The following is a 24,440-nucleotide window of genomic DNA, read 5'->3' as shown; positions in this document are numbered from 1 at the left end:
CACGACCCATGACATCTACACTAGGGGCGTTGAAACCCGACTGCACGTAAAATAAAATTCAATACTAAAATCTATTCATCGGACGTAGACAAATTCTATGTAATGATCAAAGTTGCCTTCTGCGTCATTCCGAAGCAAAAACACATTTTGGCATTCCTGCTTCTTTAATGTTCAGTCTGACTGATGAATGCCGAGATTTAATCGGCTGCAAGGCTGAGCAGAGTGGGGTGTCTGGGAACGTTTTGCAGTGACAAACTTCGTCGATGTCTGTACACAACTTTGCTGACACGGCAATGCAAACTCTAGCGTCATTTCCGTGGTGGAGGCCAGTCGAGGTCTATTTCCTGCAAATGACAAAAGAACAAAACACAAGCACTAAGACTGGAAAGCTTATAATGGAACGCAGACTTGTTCTTCGTGCTTAAAAACCCCCTACCTTAAAGCACTTCTGGCAGAGACTAAGCACGCTAAACACTTAGCATCGTTCAATTAACAATACTATACAAAAGAGGACGGCAACAGTGACGTAGGTGCCAAGAAAAGTCGCTCCTTGAAACTGCATTACTACTATAATCTGTTTTTGTTGTTTAAGGACCGCAGAGCAGGCATGATGCGTACCTCCACGTCAAGCTCCAAGATGTCTGCATCCATGTTGAGGTAACTTCCGAGAGACGGCGTTGTCCTGCCAAAGTCTCCGTGCACAAATTCCTTGATGTACCTAGCACCGATGGTTTGGTAGTCAAGAATTTTTCTTTGGCTCAAGGTTTTTCAATGTGGCATGCTACAGACGTATCAAATCCACGTGATTGGAAAGCTTTGAAAAGCTAAAATGAAATCGGTGGTAGATCAATTAGCACTGGAGTAGATCGGGGTTCTTTCACCGTTTTTATTGGTAACAAACTGCGGCTGAACGAGATGGCAATGAACCTCGTCACAGACTGCCTGTCCACAAGTGAAATGGCGTCAGGCTGTGTGGTGCCAAGTTCACAAACAAAAACGACAAACACCTTGTAGCACTGACCAAATAAACTGCCGCCTTTCCTAAGCGTGCAAGCCATACACCAGCGAGTGTTGGTGACAGGTTTCGGAGCAAAGTGCGGACTAACTTCCAAAACTGTTTTTGGCGATCTATTCGTGACATTTCCTGCAGCCGAGAAGCAGAGAGCTGACATGACTCTGCTTGCTGGTTGCAGTTAACATAATGTACCCGCAGTCATGACCAGTTTCCTCTATGCATTAAACCACTGTACAATTTCGGTAGCCGGTTTTTTGATGTGCTAAGGCGGCATATTTTGATGCTTCGCTTGAGACGTCATCACCTTAATCTCTGACAAAGTTGCACTAAAGACCCTAATTAGGGTCTTGTTGTCTTCCTTCGTCCCTGTCGTTTTTTTTCGCGCTGTTCTACACAATGGATTACCAACATGCCCAAGCTTCTGTTTTAACCCTAATTAGGCTTTCTTCATTCTAATAAAAGTTTAAAGCACTCATGAAATACTTCGCTAAACATAGCAAGACTTGCCAAGGTGAAGCTGAACGAAGCAAAGTTCAGCTAGATGAGAGCTAAGTTTTGTTTCTGCATGTATATCTGTGCCTAGCCAAGTTAAGCTGCTGCTTAATTTTTTTCTGGTACAAACCTGTGGAATACTTCACATACCTTGTTTCACAAAGTTTCTCAACTTGCGACCTTAAACTGCACGCTTCAAGAAAGCACGGCCACCGACCGATTGACACTTGGCCGCAGCAGAGAACGGCGCAGCAAGCAATCGCACGCAGGAACTAGTGAGAACTGATAAACTAATCATTTCAATGTGCGGCTACACAGACATGGCAAAGGATACGTTCCGGCCTGAGTGGTGATGTTGAGGTAAAACCTGTGTTCGCCGTCTTCAGCAACTACGACAGGCTCCAGTGACATCTCGTAAACTGTGCGCTCCCGCTCCGCCAGGTTTCGCCTGCAATCAGGGTTGCGTGTACTGTTATGCAGCATCACGATAAGTGAAAATCGTCACCAGCCAAACTGAGTACATTGCAGGACCAAGAGGGAAACAAAACACTAGGGGTGCATAAATATTCGAAAATTTAAATATGAACCTAATATGTTTGCTATTTGATTCGTATTAAAAAACACTTGGTATTCGAAAATTACCGAATACACCGAAAATTTTCGAGTTCACCGCAGCTTTCCCGCGCTGCACGCTTCACCCCAATGCTTGAGCGCGCGCCGTGGATTGTGCAGTGAAGCATCCTCAAAATGCGACGGGGGCGCTGTATGAAGAGAACCTTCTTTTCCCGTCATTGTGCGCACGTGACGAAACCGCGAAAAAAAAGTCCTCACTTTTATTTCACTTCAAATGCAGACGACCATCATGCAGGTGTTCATCAGAAAAAATTACTGTGATGGAAACGGCTTTCGATAGTTTTTTTCAGGCCCTTTCGATAATTCAAGCTTTTGGTTAAGTCAGGCATTTTTTCCTGGTCCCTCGAAAGGCCGAATTAACGAGAGTTTACCGTATTCAGTAACAACGGACAGCTTAACGCAGTACAAAAAACTGGCGTACAGAATCCTGTTTAAATTTTATTCTGGATATTTCAGTAGGGTAGGCATTTCTGTGCAATTCTAGTTTAATTTCATTTGCAAATACCACGTGAATTGTGAAATAAAATGACAAACAACAGCCCCGCCGCGGTGGCTCAGTTTTCAAGATGCCCGGCTACTGAACCGGAGTACCCGGTTTTGAAGCCAACTGCTAGAAGCTGCGTTTTAACAGAGGCAAAGCAGAGTAGCGTCTGTGTGCTGTGCGATGTCAGTGCACTGTAAAGATTTATACGCTGTCAAAATTACTCTGTAGTCTTCCATTACAGTACCTCTCTCTCTCTTTTCACTTTAACTCCCACTGTGCAGCTGAAGTGACCATGGGGTAAGCGTGACAAAAACTGTGCCTTTCCTTTCCAACAAACCAATTTACAACTTAACAAAAAACGTTTGCTATTTTCTCATTTTTCCTGATCAGATACCTGATGCGATATTTGAAGTTTTTTTTTTCCCAAAACATATTCGTATTTGAAAATTTAAATATTCCATGAAAATTCAATAAAAACGAAGCAAAAGGAAACAAAAACAGTTCCAAAACAATATGAAATGAGGTTTACAAGTTTTCTTTCCTATCTCAACGGCCTCCAGTTACTAAACTTTTTTTTATAACAGCTGCGGCCACATTATTCCATGAATTTTCTTAGGCTCACTACATCTCACTGTACTGGCCGGGGCCCCGAGTGCGTCTCCCGCTGTGGCACCCAAAGAGTGCTGCTTGGCATTTGTACGCACTGCTGCCTCCCGCACATGTCTATTTCTTCTTTTTAATTTGAGCTAAAATATATTCCATTTACATTTGCTCTGGAAGGAATATATAGACTTTTTTTTTTATAGTATCAAGTACTGCCAGCCACTATGTGCAAGGAACTGGTTATTCTGAAAAAGATAAAGCAAGATGCTTAGCATCTCTATATTGCCCATACATTGGAGAGGAGACAGCAGAAAGCGAGCACAGCTTAGCTAGGAGATGATGCGCAGAAAAATACATTAACATTTTCAAGCGAACCTTCCAAAAAATGAAGCTTGCGCCACCGAAAGAGACTCTTGGTTATGACTGTGCCACGCACTACCCCTTCAGCAGAGATTGACACAACAGACATACAGAAAGCTACTTAGTGAAGGTCACAAAAGAGTAGATATTTTTGCCAGCTTGTAAAAATGTCTACATTCCACACAATGCATGAAAGAAGTTTAGAGAAAGAGGCCCAGTTAAGAAGAGGGGCAGGAAATAAAAAAATATGCCGAAATAAATAACGGCTACGAAGGTACAAGTAAAATAGTTGGCACGACAAGACAAGCAGAGCCAGATTGTAATTCAATAAAACATGCTTACTTTCCCGAGCCGGCAAATATGCAACTGATCGCCAAACATAGCTCTAAAGGAAAATGTTTCCTTGATTCAAGTAAATAACTCCTAGAAATTTGCTGATGACATTTCAGCATACCTGTGGAGCACACGAATAGGCGTCTTCTGCTTGAGTGTCACATCCTTGAGACCCGCCACAAGGGCTACGTCGTCTACTGTGATGGGTCGGCTAGCACAACACAGAGCACGATACGTTTTTCTCTTGGACTCTTCCCCATCCTTCAGGACCTGCGTCATGTCCCTGAAACATGAAGTATCGAAGCAGCCAGCATTCTAAATAATAAGTAAAACCTCGTTACAAGAGACACTCAATGGACCCGAAAAAGGTGTCTCTTTTAACCAAGGTCTCTTGTAAACAAACATTCATGCCGAATAGTACGTGTAGCACTTTAGATTTTATTAGCAAAATTATCTTCCATATCAGTGTCCTTTTATGTTGCAGTATGTCAGAAAACCCAGAAGGAGTGCCTCTTCTTGACTGGGAAGTAAAATTTCTATTGTTTCAGCCACACAGGAATATGATACCAGTGGTTGAAACAATGGGAACATTTTGATTTCCCAGTCAAGAAGAGGCACTCCTCGGTTTCTGACATACTGCAGCATAAAAGGACACTGATATGGAAGATAATTGCGCCAAGGAAATGTAAACTGCCACACTTACAAGCTGATATGAGTCAGCTGGATTGCATGAGCGTATCTGATATATGTCTTTTCTAGATAGTGAAGATTTTATTCTAGGGACCTACAATAGTTGTCTTTTGTAACAGAGTGTCTTTTGTAAGCAATGCTGATAACATGAAAAACGTAGGAAAACCAATCAAACCATTTTCAAGTGTCTCTTATAACCGAGTGTCTCTTGTAACCATGTCTCTTGTAACAATATTTTACTGTAATAATAAATAATAATAAAACTTTGGCAGAGACACTTAAAACTGATTATGCTTGGGTGCGAAAGCATTACGGTTCCACAGGTGAAATGTTTTCGAGTGAGGTTTTTTGACGAGCATTATTAAGCTCTTTCTGCTAGTGTTATTTTTGATGAGTGTGTTCGTGTACTCCATGTAGTCTGCCACGCTTTATCCAGCCATATTCGCCGAGACCTCGATTTGAATCACTGTCGCAAAGTGCCCACCAACTTAGCAAGCAAATGTATCCAATTTGCAACAAGAAATTATACGATGTCAACTGGAACGATGTACGACAAACAATTAAATCATAATTTTGATACATATGTTGGAAAATGATGGATAGGAACTAGAGTTTACCGACGAATCCTGGCTGTTGCTACTTTCAGCAAACCTTAAATGGAAACTACGAGTTCATATATATATTTTTTTTCAAGCACCTTAAGTTGATAATCTTATTACACTCCTCTTAATTAAGGGGAACAGGGCTCTTGAAATTTTTCTTTTTTTTGGACTGAATGCAATGGAAATGCAGAGTCTTAGTTTCTTATGCTGACTTCAAATATGTAATCAATTTTTTATGTGAGAGTTTTCAAAACATTAGACATTTTTGCTCCTTTCTTTGGAAAAACAATAGAAAAGAAAGCCCTGACCAGAAAACTATTATTAACATATGGCTAGATAATATACAGTACAAGGTACACAAGTAGAGAGTGAATTTTTGATTAAATCAATATTAGTTATTTTACAACTTACTGAAGTTTAATGTAGAGAGAATTGGTTGACGAGTAGTGTCAATTAGAGGGAACAAGAAAATTGGCAGGCATAAATCAAGAAATTGGTTCCCAACATTGTATGCTTCAATCACATAGCAGCATGCTATATAAAAAATATTATTCCTTTATCTGCTCTAGATGCAGATACCCTCTTTGTAAACGAAAAAAACAATACAAAAAATTGCTTTGAGAAAGCAAGGGAAAACAAATAGAGAAGAGATTTATTCAGCTCGTTCACACCTCCTAAAGTGCGACGAATGACCCAGGGAGTGAAAAAATTCATAGATATGTGGAAGATAAGCTGTAGTGTTTCACCACAATGTCATTTTCAAGGAATTGTTGTTTTCCCGCCATTTTTCGGCCTCAATAGCCCTCCCCCCTTGAAGCCTCCTTTCTTCACCTCAGCAAACAATTTTTCAAAACAACAAATAGAACCATTTTAAAACAGCATATTGAAAATAAGACTCGATTCATTGCTGGAGATGATGGAATGCTATGTATGGTTTGGTTTGGCTTGTGGGGTTTAACGTCCCAAAGTGGCTCAGGCTATGAGAGACGCCGTGGTGGAGGACGCCGGAAATTTCGACCACCTGGAGTTCTTTAACGTGCATTGACATCGCACAGCACACGGGCGCCTTGCTTTTTGCCGGAATGCTATGTATGACGCAGTGAGATGCAATCATTACGTTAGGAACATTACTAGAAAAAATACTCGTATGCATGTGGACTGACAGAAGCAGCAAAAGAAAATGGTGATTCCTCTCATAAAATGCCTGTGTACACCTAATACAGGCCAGAAAATTTTGTTAGTGAAGCAGGAACTGTTCGCGACTTCGGAAACACAGTGTTGCCCATACGCTGTCGCATGCCTGCCAAAGCTGGTGGAACAAGTCAAGAATGAAAGAAAAAAAATAAGGGTATAAATTTAATTAGAACGCGTTAACCTCAATAAACCCCTGGAGCTACCCCGCAATACGGAAGATCAAACAGAGAAACTCTTTACAACCACGTGTGGTTTATCTTGGTGCTTGAATTCCGGGCAGAACGCCTTATCAGCTGTTTATCTAGCAGAACAGGATACAGTGGTCTTTACATTCTAACAGGTGAAGCCTTACGTTACGGTGAAGGTAGCATTCATTTTCTGATTGCTGACTGCGTGCCATAAGGATGGTGTCCATTAATTATGTGAGGCAAGAAAAATTGCATTTTTTTTTTGCCGAAAAAATAAGGGCAAAATAATGTGGTGCATGAAACGTTTGCTTGTCTGTTTACATCGTATTAGCCAACCACTAGCCAGACAAGAAGACATATGGAGTCTAAAATTTTGGCAAAACGCTGTTTGGTCAGGACGAAGCATTCAAAAAGGGCATAGCTTTGGTCACAGACACATGTCAAAAACAGACTGAACCGACGTTATGGAATATATACTAGCAACAATTAGCTGACGAATTTTAAAATTGAACATCTCTACTCACGGAGAAATGCACGGGCAACAGTGAGAAATAAAATTCTGCAAACAATTAACCAACCTCTTTAGTACACTCATTTTCTACACTAGGTCACGCTTAGGTTGGATGCTTCGTGCATTGCTAGAAGATGGCAAAAGTAATAACAAGACGATGCAGCAATTTGCTACAAATTGTCTAACTGTTAAGTATGTTGAACTTAGCTTTTCCTTGCAATAACAAGAGCAGCACCTGCATGAAGGTGAAGTAACTAACATCAAAAGAGCCAACCTAAAAACATTACTGACCAATGAATATGAATGCATTTGTAATTAAAAATCAGGGCTGATCAAGTTGGTTCCACAACTCACTTTGAGATAACTTGCAGGTCACTGACACTGATGTCCTTTGTGTTAGCATTTATTTCCTGAAAGCCAAGCAAAGAGAATGAATAACAATGCACAACAGAGTGGATTAAACGACTGTCTGATGCAAAAACACTGAACTTTTTTTTCTAACTATAAGTTGCTTAAATAAAAAATAAAATAAACACTGTAGGAAGCACTGGCTCAAAAGAAAAAGCCAACTTACATAGAGCTTTCTGACTAACTAGGAAAGATCAATAGTGAAAAAGAAATAAAAAAAAGAGTAAATAAACACCAAAATAGGCAGGAAAATGAGGCAAACAAAAAAAGTTCACCACAAAATACATTTAATCCCAGCCACTGACAAAAAGAGATACACCTCTAGACGCTGTCACCTTCACAACAAAAAGGTCAGCTATGGTTGATGAATGATGGCAACCCGATTTCCAACGCCATTAGTAAAACAGCCTCCGACTGTTGCTCCCCACAAGGTACAGCATCCGACTGTTGCTCCCTACAAGGTACCTTTGACATACACCACAAAAAGCGGCGTTTTAAAATTATTCCAGAGCACTCCAATATGGAATGGTTCTCAGCTTGGATGTAAATCGTACGAGAAAATCGATTAATTAAAAACTCCCTTGCACTGAACAAATTTTAGTGCAAACAACTCATTTCGTGCACTCTAGCACAGTGATACTCAAACTCTCCTGAGCAATGAGTCCTTACGTCAAAGTGCAGCTGCTTGATGACAATTTCCATCGCATTCGTTGGTGAAGGTGTTACAGCATGGTTAGCCCAAAGGCTCCTAATGACCTAAGCTAAGCTTGGGCGCTCTTCCTGTGACATCACATACCTTGACATTCGATAACCTGAGTTTCTGTCGGCCACGCTTACCTAACCATGCATGCAATCCCATGACTGTTTAGTCTGCAGAATGTTCTCTGTAGCTGCCAGGGTAGTAAAACACACGAACCGGGTTGAGAAATGCTCTTCCGCATTGCTCGGTCAAGGTACACGGCGTCACAGAATGAGTGCACAGGTCTTAAGTTACCTATAAGGCACACACTGATCGCGTCGCCAGCCATGATCATGTGACTACGTCCATAGTGCTATTCATCATGCGACCACGCTGGCAATGTCACCCTACACCAGGATGCAAACGTAAACAAAGATATCTCAGCTGTCTACGCGACCCCTGTGAGCATGTCACGAAAAGACAACGAGCAGCAACTGTAAATTCACAAATAGTGAACGCAGACAATAGCCGCACTGAATAAATGCATAACTGAGATGGACATCAAAAACTAAGTGAGCCTCGACACTAGACCCATACCTGTTCAATAGCCTCCATGTCAGCAACTGTGAAATGCGTCTTTTTTGTTTTGAAAATCTCCAGAACAAATGGCCGTCCTGAAATGACAGTGGGGGGAGGAGACAATATGCAAGCTCATTACTATGAAAAAGTCAATTATTCAGATGCTATTAGTCAACAACTGAGCAGTTTTCTATCTAAGTTCAATCAGTAAGAGGTGCCTTCATTTTCAGTTTTAATTATCTTTTTCCTTTGTGTGCTATGTTTCTCCAACTGTCTGTCCAGCCACTAGCAACTCGATCCCAATAAATTCTTGCATTATGTCATGCTGTGTCGGTGTGGACTACTGTACCAATTATTTTTTTTTCCCCCTATCAAAGCCTACTTTTATCAAAAGATAATGCTCTAAAGAAGATTAAATAAAAATAATAACAGAATCCCTACCTCTTCCCAGCATTCGCACATCTACATCTTCACGTCCCGAGGATGAGAACATAATTTCTGAAAAACAGGGGGGCGGCAAAAAATAAAAAGATTACAGTCATTAAATATCTTTCATTCTTAAAAGCACCAAAGCTGAAAGACTTTTATAAAGAATCTGGAGTTTGTACCAGAGTTCTTCAATTCTGCCACTTCTGCAACCCAGCCAAAATCCATTCTTGACCAGTGGCCAGTTTCCAGAAATTAAGAGATAGTGGTGCCATCTATGGGCTGTATAGACAGCTCTCCACTAGCATACTCATGTTTAGGGTAGCAGAGTGCAGTCCCTCTAGTATTCCATAGGTGACGTGACAGTCTGCAGGCTTCTGATGTTCCAGCCCAACCAAAACACTAGTTCTAGACACAAGGTCTCTGCTGGTAGGAGAGAGACTGAACCAAGTCACAGTCACTGTCAGAGACATAATCAAAGGCGAAAATTGTGAGACGTTTCAGAAGTGCACATGTCTCCCCATAACAGGAGCAACAGGAGGCCGAAGTTCAAGGTAGTGCCTGTAAAGGCCTTCCCGGTAGCACAGAATATAGAACTAAATAGGTGCTAATGTTCTGTGCACGTCCCTGTAGTTTTGGAATCACATAGTAAATGCGTTCCTTGTCCACAAAGTGGGGGGCAAGCTGTTATTAGTTAACTATGCGGCAAGTGAGGTGACGAATTTTTAAATTTGACTCGGTTAATGACAGTGAATTCGTCGAATTTTTTATCAAACCCTCATCTAGAACAGGGATTGTAAGATGAAAAATCCACTGCTACAGCTCACGTGCTATTTAGCCCTCTGGACTCACTTTCATTGGGGATGTGCTTGGTCACCACGTCGGTGATCAGCTCTTGAACGGAGGACTCCATGATCCTCTTGCCGTTGAGGATCCAGGGTGTTTGGCTCAGAAGCCTCGAGTACTTGCAATATCGACCTGGGCATCACACCGCAGTAAACTTCAGCCGCGCACAAAGAACCCTTCGCATTTGAGAAATCAGCCTGATTCACACACCGGCTGTGATACGCAACCAAAAGCACACCGCACGACCGGTGACGGAATGGCGTTTTTGGCAGCAATGACTAAAGACCGTCTGAAGTCACTTCTTGTCCCAAGATAATAATAATGATAATAATAATTGGTTCACAGGAAAGGAAAGGTGCAGTATCTGTCGCACTTGGGTGGGAGTGAAAGTGGAAAGAGAGAAAGGGGTGCTGGTAATGGAGGGCTCCGGAGTAATTTCAACCACCTGGGGATCTTTAACGTGCACTGAAATCACAGCACATGGACGCCACCTCCCCACCATGGTGGTGCAGTGGTAAGACACCCGACTGCTGTGCCGGAGTACCCGGATTCAATCCCGACTGCTGGTGGCTGCGTTTCGATGGAGCAAAATGAAGTGGCGTCCGTGTGCTGTCCCAAGATGAAAGTGCAGACTATATGTCACAGGACAAAGTGTGGAGACAAAGGATGCAACAACTACAGCAGCGCTGTCAGTCATTAGAATTATGCTGGGACCATACTTCAGACAGAGGACCACCCTAAAGGCAACTGAAGTCACTATACTAATTACTTCTAAAGGCCGTAATGTCCAATACAACTTTTTATTCGAATGCCTAAACACTATCCCAAAGCAAACGCAATCCTTGCAAAAGGTATACATTATGAAAATTTCCTATTTTCCCTAAACATTACAATTCACTCTGCAAGAAAATGACAGAAACCATCATCATCATCACTGACCGGACTATACCCACTGCAGGGTGAAAGTCTCTCCCATACTCTTCCAATTAACCTGGTCCTGTGTTAGCTGCATCCACTTGACCCCTGCGAACTTCTTAACCTCATCCGTCGACCAAACTTTCTGCCGCCCCCTGCCATGCTTTCCTTCCCTTGGAATCCAATTAGTTACCCTTAGCGACCATCGGTTATCCTCTCTTCGCACTACATGTCCTGCCCATGCCCATTTCTTCTTCTTGATTTCCACTGGAGTGCCATTAACTCGAGTTATTTCTCTGACCCATTCTGTGCACTTCCCATCTTTTAACGTTACACCTACCATTTCCTATTCCATACCTTTCTCTAAAATCTAGGGCCCTCGGGAGAGTGATTGTGACTGCATCAACACCTAAACGGCTACCATCACATTCGAGCTCACTCACAGGCAACAGTACGGTCAACTGGCAAGCCACACAAGGACTGGGGCTATCACGCGGCAACTCCTGTCACAGCACAAGACCAAAGGAATACGAGCTATGCGAGAAACTTTATGCTAATATCTGTGGAGACAATCAACGTCACAAAACTGGGCCAACAGCTCACCTGCGAGGTAGACTGGCATGTGGACACATGACACTTCCACCCTGGACCCAATCTTTGCAGGTCTGTCTGGTGGACACGTGCACAGCCTATGAGGCAAACGAAAACTCGTTCACTGAAAATGGCACACGGCAATTTGAAAACTTCAATTCCACCCAAGCCTTCGCTCTGCAATGATGATGCTCGCTCTCATGAACATGCGTAACATGTGGCGCGGTGGTGACAATGCAGACAAACAGACAAGACTGATCCAGCACTTGTGAACTCTAAACTCTTTACCAGGGCGACTTGCGCCAACGAAGAAGTGAACTGTTCGACCACTGTGAAAGCAACAAGCACGCTGGACAGGCGTAGAAGAAAAAACATTTCGAAACCAAATGCCAAAAGTAATTACAATAACCTTGAACAACATAGAAACAGCTGAACATGGTTGCAATGATGGTGGCTCTGAGATAAGCAAGCCATACAGAACTTTGTGGCATTACGATACATGTAGCATATGGTGACATAAAAACGAAAATTGAAGCTCACTTCTTAAAGTCGTCATTGGAGATCTTGCGTAGTGCATCCAATACAGCGGCGCGTGTGAATATTTCTCGAGACTGGTGCTGTACAAGGCACAGGGGATGGAAAGCAAAAAGAAGCAAAAAGAGATCAAAAGTCAGTAGAAAATTAAAAATAAAAGTTTTTTTGAATCTCTGGTGGAGCTTACCTTTCTTTGCTGGCGATTGGGAAACGACTCTGGAAACTTTTTCAACCTGCGAAAATAAGGCCAGAACATAGTAGTTATGCGTACCTACACACAGTGGCACGGATATAACGCCTAGAGCCAACGGCATCCTCAAATAAAAAGCACCTTTTTTTTGTTACTAAACATAGCAACAAAGTATGGTCCAAATGCGCTATAACTGGCCTAATGAAGTGCAACATTTTCCCCCATTTTGTGCAGATATAGCTTTCTGACAAGCAGACTGAAGGAATGAAATTCACAAAACATTCTGGTGTTTTAAGCTGTGGCGGTACTCTGAACCCTGTATTAGCCAAAAACAGCGCACTATAATGCATACAACTACTGTCGAACCCGAATAAATCGAACTCGAAGAGGATTGTGAAATAGTTTGATGTATCAATAGTTCAACTTACAGAAATCGACTTGAGACGCTGCTTGTGATCGTGAAAAATGATACCATATTTGTCACGTAATCAACCCACTCGCATAATGAATCCACCCTCTACTTTTGCTCCCCAGAATTTGCAAAAATATTCAGAGGCGTGTCCCTCCGTTTTGGCCATTGCATCCACAGCTCATTTATTGGCAGCGTGAGAAGATGCTGTGCAGCGATAACTTCAAGGCATGTTTATCTATTGACTATACTTTTGATAGCTCCTGTGGTGGCAGGTAGCGAACTTGGCGGAGTGTCTGTGATGGCTTTATTGCCCGGTTCCATATATCACGCCACGCATGGGACGGGCATAGTCTACTGCAAAAAAATCATCGGAAAGCGTGATAGCTGCAAATGCCGCTTGAAGCGAACAATGCTAAAAGCCGGTGTCATGATCGAAGCTGACTACATGCTTTCATTGATTCACTGATGCAAGAATGGACGACTCTTGCAAAAAACAAAACAAAAAAAAAAAAAAAATTGCCCCTCTTTAAAGGAGTATGGACACTACATTTTTGAGTTTGTGTTTTATCTTCTGTAATGACGCGTAAGGCAAGACATGAATCGCCTCATGATATTCGCCTACGGTCGCTGGATAACTTATAATTGTATTATTTTCTCACCAGTTTCGGTTTCGGTTTCAACAGTGGAGCGATGAATATGACATCAAATTCAAGTGAATAAAACAGCAATATAATCGTTCCTGTGTCGCTTTAATTCACCAGAACACTCAAGGCAGCTTGCCTCAAGGACAGGAATTACAAAAGGCGAAGAGTCGGTGATTATATCGCTGTTTTTTTTCATGTCACGTATGACCTAGACTTGATTGTGACGTCAAGGTTCTCTCCCGACTGCTGGAACTGAAACCGAAACTGGCGAGAAAAGAAAATTCAATTAAAATTACTTAGCGGTCATAGGCAAAAACCTTGTGGTGATCTATGTAGAGGAATGTTTTACGCATTAACAAAAAGAAAAAATGCCAACAAAATTTGGTGTCTATAGTCCAACATCCGCAGCTGCCATAGGTCGAGCTATGCCACACGTTGAGCACAACGACAAGGATGGACGACTCTTGCAAAAAAAAAAAAAAACTTGACGTTCGCAGCCGCCATGGCCTGTGCTACGCCGCACGTTCAACACGAGAATGGTCGACTCCAGCAAAAAAAAAAAAAAATATCTGTGGCTTCTTAACGTCCACAGTCGCCATAGCTTACGCTACGCTGCACGTTCAGCACGGCAAGGATGGACGACTTTCGCAAAAGAAAAAAAACAAAAGGAAGATCTGACGCTTCTTAACCATAGCTTATGCAAGTCCAGCACGATAACACAAGGCGCGCATTACACATCACCGGCTGCGCGCAGAGGGTTCGCAACACACATTGCGGAAAGCCTCCGACATTTTGTGACGTCTGCCATGGGCTGAGCTGGCGCATGCGTAGTGCGTGCTGTTGCAAATGAAGACCGGAAAAGAGAGAGGAAGGGGAGAGAAAGCTTGGCAGAAGAATGGGCAAACCCTTGCGCTTCGGTCGATCGTATTGTTTCACCTCCCTGCTGCTGCACTGGCTGCGTCTGCTCCGTACAAGCAGTTGCCAATCCGATTCCCTCTCATTCCTTCATGCACATGGCTTGCAAACGTCATGTGCTGGTGCGCGGCAAAACATCACCGCAATGTGCGCGCCTTTTGGGAAAGGGCGCGGCGCTACTCTAGACCAGCCGTCGCCGAACTGTTCTCTCTTATTCCTTTCGTGCGTGGCTTGAAAACGTCCGTCACATGGCAAATGGCCAGGGTGATGCGATGGCCTTTGGGGAAGGCGCACCTACAAGTGCGTGGTGCGGAGTTCAATATATCGAACGACCGATGAAATTGGCGTTCGATATATGACGCAACTTTCCTACACTTTTACATAAGATTTTCAAGGGGATATTCCGCGAGTTCGATATAACCAAAATTCGAATTATCTGGGTTTGACTGCAACTAGCCCCCCTGCTTAGGTAGCATAAAATGAAAACAACCGAGTAGCTTACTGCAAGCATTATCAATAACAAGAAATTAAGCTTTCTTTAGCAAAAGAAAAAGAAGAAATGGCACCAATTGAATGACCAAAAATGCACTACAATGTACCTCCTTGACAAGTGCTACACTTGAAATCGATGTAAAAAAAAAATAATAATACTGGAGAAGTGATGATTGATTTAGCCTGGTAATGCCAAATGCGAATCACTAGATGCGCTAGCTCTATTTGTTTCCGGCCGCATATACTAACCAGCATACAGCTGTAATCTCAGGGAGCAAGCTGCTGGACTAGCTGAGGATTCATAATGCGAAGAATTCAGCGCAAGAATATGGAAGAAAGGCAAAAAATGAATACGGACACATAGGACAGTGATGAGCGCGCGAGACTCTCCTATGCGCCCTTCTTTTTTTGTCTTCTGTATTTTGTGCCGACTTCTTTGCACTGTAATCTGCCATACTATGTGAAAGACGACCTGACATTGATATGGATCCCTGCTTTAACCAAGCCAAATGAACGAGCCTGCCTGGACTATTGCCTGTGAGTGATATGCTTGATATGAAATCCGACGGTCCCGGTAAGTTCGATTCCCATCTCAAAAGTGCCACCAGAGTTGGCACCTCCTGCCAATTCGGCCATGACACTGGCGATGTCATCCGATCCGCCGACCAACTAAAATAATGTACAAAGACTGAAAATTTAGCAGATCAAATGTAAACTTTTAGACCACTGCAGGAGAGCATGACAAAAAAGGCCTAACATAGGACAATTAAATATCCACTTTTTACAGTGCTTAGAAATAGGCTGTGGTTCCGATTACTGATCCAAGCAGAATTTTGCTTCAACCAGTTCTCGTGAAAGATACATAGATTTCCCTTGTAGCTGTCTAGCAGTGGTTGGATAGATGCTAATGTGCTATTACCCCCTCAGTAAGAAATATCCTGATCACTACATGAGATTCTTCCCTTACCTTGGTGGGATTGTTAAGTATGGGGCCAAGATCACTAAAATCTTGATTAGACCATCATTAAGGCCTTCTCTTATTCACTGAATCTGCAGCGGAACCCTGATGTTAGTCACAATGGTCCTGAGGTACTTACAAGACGGGCGGACTGATGGACAGACAAGCAAGACTCAAGGAAGTTAGCACAACGAATGGGAAGTACAGAAGAGACACAACACGAATGCTTATTGTCTCTTCTGTAAATCCCATTCCTGGCGCCAGCTTCTGAAGGGCACGAATCAGTAAGCCTCGCTTTACACACTTACAAGAATCCACACTCTTCCTCTGCGTTTGGAGATGGCAGCGTGACCGAGACTTGGAAGCCGCTCGTGGCGGAGAATTCAACGCCAAAGTGGTCGGCAAACATTGGCCCGATAATGTACTTCCACACTTCCTTCGCACTGACAAAGTCAATGTTGCTGCTGCCTTTGTAGAACTCCCTACGGGCACAAAAAGGAAAATGTGCACACAGGGAGCAAAACGGTAGCCCCACAAAAGACCACAAACACCTCAAGGTAATAGAAACATAAAAGAAAGGTAATAAAAAGGAGAGCCGCCTCACTACTGCCAAAGACATCTCCAATGCTTGAAGGGACAGACAGGACAACTGGATCCAAGCTTAGTTCTTGTTAAAAACAAGATTATGTCACATCCATTTATAAGAGAATTGGAACACTGCATGCAACACACAAAAGTTGTGGTTTGTAATCCCACCAGCCGTACCAGGTGGCATTTTTTTTCTACTTTCTAATCAATAACTTGTCAGGTAGACAGTGGTTATATATTGATTACTCACAGATCGACAACACAAATTAAGCAGAAACTTTCCCTTATTCCTTTCTTTGGATTCAGTGACTGTTGGCTTCATTCCTCTGTATATTGTCACAAGCCCCTTTGCTCCCTTTCCTTATCTGTTAATTTGTAGCCATCAGTCAGAAGTGATGGCACTGCAGCCCAAAGTAAGAAATTCGAATTAAAAAAAAAAAAAAAAACATTGCACCAGTGTATGCAGTTAACTTGTGAAACTAGCCAGTGACGGCGGAACCTAGGCTCGTACTCCGACTTCTTCGTGTTTTTTTTGAAAGCGTTGCTTTCACCCTCGCTATACCCTTACCCCATTGGCCCAAATGCAAGAACTTTCTGGCTCGCAACTGAATTGACATTTACAGCTAATGTTACTACCAATCAAGTGAGGGCAAAAATGGCCCTTCGCAGAACAATGCCCACTTGGAATACAGGCCCAGTACTTCATTTCCTTTTACCTTTCAAAATAACTAATAAAACATGCACACTGAGTAAAAGAGTAAAAACGTTCGTAGGAAGTTAAAACACTCACTATAGGTCCTCCTCTTTAGAGAGATCATTTTTATCTAGTAGTTCTGTGACACTGGACAAATTAAAAGTTGAGTTTTATTTTCGTAGTTTGGGCGGCCATTAGAAGGACAAAAATGGTTTTGTGTGTAGGGCTTAAAGTCCCACAGCGACTCAGGCTATGAGAGACGCAATAATGGAGTGCTCCGGAAATTTCAACCACCTGGGTTTCTTCAACATGCACTGACATGGCATAGCACACGGGCGCCTTGCTTTTCGCCTCCATCGAAAAGAGGCCACCGCAGCCAAGGTTCGAACCCGCGTCCTAGGGGTCAGTAGTCGAGTGTCCTAACTACTGAGCCCCCATGCTGGGTAGGTGGACGATGAGTCTGTAAAGCCACAAGCATTACCTGCTTCAAGAAGAAAAATTTTTCATGCCTTTGTTCAGTCATTTCACAAACGTAGTTGTCACCTGCAGTTATAATTTTAACCATAAGGGATTTCTCTCAGTATAGTGTTTGTGATGATACTGGGTTTTGGTTGTAAAGAAAGGGCTACTCGTTTCTAAAAATAGCTTGTTTTATTAAAGAAAGAACTGATAAAAATGCTACCATGATCATCAATATAGAACGATTAAAAAATTGACGAAGTAGCTGTGCTACACAGTTGCCCATACAGTACAAGTGGTTCGGTTTCATCCAAATCATGTTCAGTGTTTCTACTCTGCAAACTCCCAGTACAGTTCCAAATAAAGCTCTACAGTGCTCAATTTATACAATTCTGATAGTTATTAAATTCTAAACTATGGAAAGAAGTTCATTTCCAATTCAGTTAACTAGTCGCATTAAACCTATAGAACTTGGCCCCTAAGCCTGCACACACACACAAAAAATATATGAAGAAATTAACTGGCATTTCACCTGAGAGCATGCAAGTAGGTTACACATGACTATAATGCGAGAGACTACTTGAGACATCTATGAAACAGAGATTCAAACAAATATACGCATTATGGTCCCCCAAAGCCACACTGCACAAACAATGGTGACTCTCCTGTTATGAGATTCACATGGCTAAAGGACTTGTACAGCCTTTCTCGAAAATATACAGTCCATAAGGTTAGCTTCTAAATCATTCCGGGGTCCCTTGTCCTAAGTGCCCAAAACACCGCAGAATGCGGACTCGATTCCTCCCACCTTTGAGAGGTTATGAACGCTAAAAATGCTATCGCAGCATGACACAAAGAGATATGGTCGAGGACTGTATATTCTTGACAGAGGCTGTACTTGAAAAATAACAGGGAGACTCACTCAAACTTGTCCTTCAGGTATATTACCATGGCATGCTGCAAGTATGAACAAAAAATTTATTGCAAAAAAAACTTTTTTTTTTCCCTTTTTAGCACAAGTCCTAGTCACTAATAAACCATAAAGGTGCAGGTTACACTTTGTGTTATAAATTGATATACATAAAGCTGAATATTTCATATTACTATACAACTGCTAGTTTTTATACTCGGACTAGGTAAAAACAGTCTAGGCTATGTAATTCTGCAGAACTGCACGGTGAGGCATTTGCGATATCAATGCAGCCGTAAACCTTAGAAGGATGAGGAGGATCCTCTCTCCATCCGAGGATATGGAAATGACACACGTTTGGTGAGAGCTATCGGAAGCTCTGGTAGGTTTCAGGGACTTACGCACGAGTTGGAAGTTTCATCAATTTCATGAAAGCTCTTTGGGAAGCACTGGAAGTGTTGCAAGCTCAGCAAAACTCATGAACAAGCTTTACAAGTGTTATAAGTTCTTGAACATATGGCTCTTCAGCAAGCCCCTTCTTTAGCAAACTTTTGACTGGGACTTTACATCTGATACTTTTCTGACAACATAACAAAAATTAAAATCTGAGGCATACTTTTTATGAGAATGTGTTCGTTTGGCTAGCGACAGCAAGTCTTGCTCCTATTTTTATCAAGACCACACTAGCAAAAAACCGACTTCTTTTCTTATCTACTCATTTCTTATCTTTTCTTTTTTTCAATGAATTGCCTCTTTCTTTCCTCAATTCAATGCCGCAAGTTTAGTTTACCCTTTTCAGGATTTTTCTTCTGAAATGACATGTAAACTTACATGGCGTAAATCAAGTGTCACAGGCAACGACAGCAAGAATGTAAACTTCGAGAAGATGCACCCACTATCCTTGACTGCTTCCACAATCTGAAAAGCAGAAAGCAATGAAACTAGATCACCACACAAGGGTCAGCAATTGAACAGCTCCGAGTAAATTTGCACACTGCAGACATGCAATGACAAATAGAAAAGAAATGTATCAATATGTGAAATTCCCCCCTCTTTTCAATTTTTTAACTATAACGCTGCCTCAGCGCACACACCTGCAGAAAAGATGACTTGATGTGCTCAATATCAAGCAGACTGTAGCAGGCAATGCATCCAGTGTCCTCGATGAAATTCTTTCCTCCGTTACTGATGACAGAGTCATGCTGCCTGGGTGAACCCTCTTTATGAACATTTTTAATGTCTGCAAGCTCGTCATTGGAGGTTTTTTCAACTGCCAACTTTGGTCGCTTCGAGATCGGTTCCTCGGACAGTTCCTCAGACGGTTCCTGGCACACCGTTTCATTGCTGTTCGACTCCTGCGTAACGTAAATTGACACGGTATGATCTGTTAATGCCAAAAACATTTTATACATAAATGCAAATTATGAAAGAACTCAGACCTGGAATTAGAGGTGAACTACAGCAGGTGCGAAGACAAGTACAGATAGCATTTTCTACTTAGATCATAACAGAGTGTGGGCTCATATGTAACACCACCACAATTTCATTGCAACTGCACAAACTATATCTTCACAGGATATTGCTACTGCATGAAAAAGGGCTGCTCCAATCTGTTAAGAGAAAAACAGTAGCAAAGAAATATGCGAGGATGTGCAACAAACTTTAAAGAGCCAAATGGACGTTTATTAATGCCTTGTAAGGCATTTAATGGGTACATTTTTGCTTTCTGGATGCTGCAATTATAGGCCCCAGTAGGCTGTAGAAAAGGGCTCCTAGTCTTTATAAGCATACATTTTACTGTGCAATTCATGTCATGAATGAATAAGGATATAAATTGGAAGGAGTAGTAGTAGAGTTTCTTAACAAGTTACTCAGTGCAACACTGGAAGAAATACACAGGATGGGTGCTTGTTAAGAAGCCATGCTTCACCAATTAGCCCAGCAACGTGTTTTTTTGAGCCGTAGTAGACAAAGAACAAAAGAAGCTAGCCTCAGTGTAATAGATGGCTTCTAGTGACGCTACCCCCAGAAAAGCAGAAGGCACAGTAATCTATAATGTCATCATGCTGCAAAAAGAAATTTTGGCAGGCTAGTTGATGCGCGAGTTCACACATAGGAAGCAGCTCTAAATACACTGACGTAAAAAGACAACACAGGCAATGAACTAACAACTCAGTGAAATCCATCATGCCTCCTATTCTATTGCAAGAATGCGTTGAATGCCCACGTTGATGGACTTCAGCGTCTATAAAGTGTGGTTGCATGCATGAGTACAAACATTTATTAGAACAAGGCGAGCTTGGAAGATGACTGAAAGAACTGGGGAGACAAAGTGAAAGTTGAATTACAAACAGTAGGTAAAGAAAGTAGCTTCGAAAGAGCAGCTGGGCTTTGAGGCGGGCTACAGTAAGCAGAACTGTGAGTTCTTGCTGAGCCTGCCAACGCCACCGGCGGGGCTTGTGATGGGACTTGGAAGGTATAAAGGGGGCGGGGAAGGGAAGTAAAGTTTGTCCCCTTTTTCTCCCCTGTAAACCAGGAGGCATGCAACGCGTACTACCATAAATACACACCATAACTAAACACCTTAAGCACTGTTTAAGGTGTTAAGCATACGCTCTCTCCACGGGTAATATCACAATGCGTGAGGACGCAATGAATGTGGCTGATGAGCTACTCGGGATAACATGCAACGCTGACACTACCTCTTATGCCACAATATCACACGTTCAGTCGTGCGAATACAGCACAGACGCAAAGAGGCAGTGCACATCAAGACGAAATTCACGAGCAAACATTACTGAAAGCGCAGCGAAGTCCGTGAACTTCTTGTAGTGATCGTAGTACCGTTCGCCGGTAAAACGTTCAGCGCAGATCTTGCAACACCCGATTTCTCTAAGATGACCAAACACGGCAAGTTTTTTGGCGTCTGGCAGCGTTAGGGGCATATCAGCATTAGCATTTGCGACTGCACAATTTGCGCTTCAGCAAAACAGGGAAGCTTGTCACCGAGCCAACCGAGCGATTATTAAACAAGCTTTAACTTAACATGTGCTTTTCTGGCTAGTCTTGTCTTGGCATCAGCTGATGCCAACTCGCACGTTGTTAAAGAATAAGAAAAGTAAAATAGCAGTAATAAAACAGTCTAAAAAGGCAAATTTGGCATCTAATAATAAAAACAAGTTTTTTTAAATAAAAAAGTGTATTAATAATTTTATATTCAACGTTATTTTATTATACTATTATATTTTGACAGCCAAGTCAATCCACACGTCATGTCAATTATATTTAGCGAAAGATGGCTGCGCGCATTGTGCGCACGAGTGTATCCACTTGCGTTCGTCTTCAAGTGTCCTTTTCGAACTTTGTGAATAGACGATGTCTCGGAACATCGCAGGCTCTGTTTGTGCGCGGGGCGAAGCCTCAGGTCAACAACGAAGAGTGCAAAGACGAACCTTGTGCCGACGAAGACTTTTACGGCATAACGAGCGATCGCGGCGTAGTCACCATCGACAACCCGCTCGGTGACAGGCAAGAAAGGCTTCGCCGCTTCTCGCATTTGACTCGTAGCCGAGATGTGAAGGTGTCGGATGAGAAAGTGGTGGAAGCCGGTTTCGGCACCATTCGATACGATTCTGACAACCGGCCTCGCTACCACGGTCAGTACGAAGATGACAGGCCACTGGACGATCTAGTCTTGGGGATGTACGAAAAAGGCTCCGCCAGAGAATCGAAGGGTAAGCGGCGGAGTGTTGTCGAAAGTTCCGAAGAATCGGAGCGACTGGAGACGCAGAAGAGAACCGCTACTTCAGTCAGAGAGGCAGATAAAAGGGCGCAGAAAGTAGACGATATTCTGGACTCCGGTAAAAGCGCCACGATTACCCGCCGCGGCGTTGATCCGGCGCTCGCGAAAGCAAAGCTGTCGACAGGTGCGCGTACAGCTAGCCCTCAGAATTCGTCTGCTGACGTTGAAAGTCGCGCGTCTGTGCGAGTCGACGAAAAGCAGAGTCTAAAGTGGAAAGAATCCCTTTCGAGAGCGAAACCTCTTGCAACTGCTGAGCCTGCAGGCGACCCGAAAGGGAAGTCTGAAATCCATAATAGCAACATCATAGAAAACCAAGTGCAGGGGCATGCGTCTCCCGAGGAAACTCTTGAGCAAAAGGAGCTTTTAAAGAGCGCAGAGACTTTTTCAGAGCGTCACAGGCAGTCAGTCACATGTGAGTTTCCCACTCAAGAGGCTCCTTTTGCCGGGAGCCTTGGAGTTTCTGTGGAGGATTTTCAGGTGGAGGGCAAAGAGGATATTAGGATCAAAACCGAGTTGAGGGAGCACAAGAAAGCACGATCAAAGAGTAGAGCTACGCCAGGGTTGACACATGATTCAGAAAGCGCGAGTTTGACTGAAAAACCTTGCGGTAGAGAGCTAGGTAAAAACAGTAGAGCAGCCCTTGAGCACAGTCGGGAATCGTCTGCCAAGGAAGCAAGTTCTGGTGCCTCACGGCGTCGAGGAAACGACACCAAGGAGACGGCAAAGAACATTGAAGCAGGTAACAAGGCAACAGCAAATCATGATTCAACCAATATTGATAAGCAGGCCAACCCTACTGCTTATGAATACCTTCGCAAGCCAGAACCACTAAGCCTCAAGCTTGACAGCAAGGGCTTTCTGATTCTCAAATCAGAGGTTAGGCCTAATTTGCATAATATGCTGCGATCGGAGGCTCTAGATATGCTGAAGAAACGTGTCCTGTACGATGCCAATGACCTCCTTATCCTGGACAAGCCGTATGGTATGATCTGCCACGGGCCTGCAGAAGGTGTCCCTGATGCCTGTGTGTTGTCTCGTCTGCTGCCAGATCTGTCATCAGCTCTTTACCCCAGAGAAGACATCAAGTTGCATACTGTTCACCGTCTTGACCGTGACGTCACAGGTGTCCTTGTATTGGCCAAGACACAGCGGATGGCAGATGTGTTGCAGACACTGTTTGAAGAGCACAATATCATAAAAACGTACTATGCCATCACATTTGGAGTACCCGACAGATTAGAAGCAACGATTGACATGCCCCTGGCTGAAGGTTCTGTTGGTTCCGCCAAGCGCATGGTCATTTGTCCAAAACTGGATCCAGAGTTTGAGAGGCTAATTCCAAAGTTTAGCAGGACTTACCCAGCCATCACAAAGTACCGTGTGCTGAGCTCCTTTGGTAGGGCTGCTTACATTGAAGTGAAGCCGGTTACGGGTGTGAAACACCAAATTAGGGTTCATCTGGGATTTGGCCTTCGTTGCCCAGTTCTAGGAGACCACAAATACTCACACCTGAGGTACATAGGGCCACAGAGACTTTCAGGTGACTTGCTGGCACGACTCAATGTCCGGCAGCCGAAAGCTAGGCACATTCCCATGCACCTTCACGCTCTTTCTGTGCTGATTCCTGAGATCTTAGATGGTAGAAACTTGACGGTTAGAGCACACCTGCCATACCACTTTCAGCAGAATCTGAAACGACTTAAGCTGCACAAGTATTAAATTGTGGATTACACGCTCCCTGCTTTCTGTACATACTTTATGATTTATAAGGAAAATATGTAGAAAAAAGTTATAGAATAAAGATGTGCATACAAGAGAGTTGAATTATGGTTTATGGATTGTCAGATGCAACAAGTACTGCCGTCCTGTACTTGCCGTCGAATTTTCATTTTGATTGAATGCAAGAATTGTGTTTTTAAGCTGCATGTATGTGTTCCTAATGGGAATTACAAAATTTTTGTTAACTACTTGCCACTAATTTTATTGCCTTAAATACTCATTTGTGTGAGTTATCTCTGTGCACTCCACGTTCAAAACTAATTGCTTTGATGTTTTAAGAAATAATATTGGCATTCTTCAGCTGGAGTTCCAGGGAAATTATTAACAGTAACGTTCCTTCATTCGAATCCTTCGTTCAAAGTAAATGAGAGTGCGTTCAGTGTGGTGCATGAAAGGCTGATAGGCATTAGTGGAAGTGGCTTGATACCTGCCTGCAAAAAAACATTTAGTTCACCTAACTCGGGCGAGAGTATCGATTTCTAAATTCAATAAGTCCTGGAACGTTGTGGGATTT

General features: G+C 42.9%; 2 protein-coding genes across 3 annotated transcripts; one reads left to right on the top strand and one right to left on the bottom strand.

Annotated features, from left to right (window-relative positions):
• Window positions 1-145: 145 nt before the first annotated feature.
• Window positions 146-21,426, bottom strand: Pus10 (Pseudouridine synthase 10). Of its 2 annotated transcripts, XM_084584630.1 has the most exons (16): window positions 21,144-21,425; window positions 19,440-19,700; window positions 19,177-19,263; window positions 18,358-18,392; window positions 16,003-16,176; window positions 12,271-12,316; window positions 12,090-12,166; window positions 11,562-11,647; window positions 10,050-10,175; window positions 9,213-9,269; window positions 8,790-8,866; window positions 7,460-7,515; window positions 4,042-4,203; window positions 1,842-1,955; window positions 619-718; window positions 146-344 (listed from the first exon to the last, which is right to left on the bottom strand). In XM_084584630.1, the coding sequence occupies exons 1-16, from the start codon at window positions 21,288-21,290 to the stop codon at window positions 309-311; spliced, it is 1,641 nt and encodes a 546-aa protein (XP_084440756.1). In that variant the 5' UTR covers window positions 21,291-21,425; the 3' UTR covers window positions 146-308. The 2 variants fall into 2 exon arrangements, with proteins under 2 accessions (XP_084440756.1, XP_084440757.1); XM_084584631.1 differs by lacking the exon at window positions 16,003-16,176 and having other exon boundaries at window positions 21,144-21,426.
• A 196-nt stretch (window positions 21,427-21,622) lies between these two features.
• LOC146173684 (uncharacterized) lies at window positions 21,623-23,963 on the top strand. Its single transcript, XM_084584952.1, has one exon. It carries the CDS (start codon window positions 21,641-21,643, stop codon window positions 23,864-23,866), a length of 2,226 nt encoding a protein of 741 aa, XP_084441078.1. The 5' UTR covers window positions 21,623-21,640; the 3' UTR covers window positions 23,867-23,963.
• Window positions 23,964-24,440: the final 477 nt, after the last annotated feature.

The sequence above is a fragment of the Amblyomma maculatum genome, chromosome 11 (assembly GCF_055883805.1).
Source record: "Amblyomma maculatum isolate TAMU_Amacu chromosome 11, ASM5588380v1, whole genome shotgun sequence".
Lineage (NCBI taxonomy): Eukaryota > Metazoa > Arthropoda > Arachnida > Ixodida > Ixodidae > Amblyomma > Amblyomma maculatum.
The sequence above is the reverse complement of the archived record's forward strand: the minus strand, read 5'-3'. Positions and strand labels throughout refer to the sequence as shown.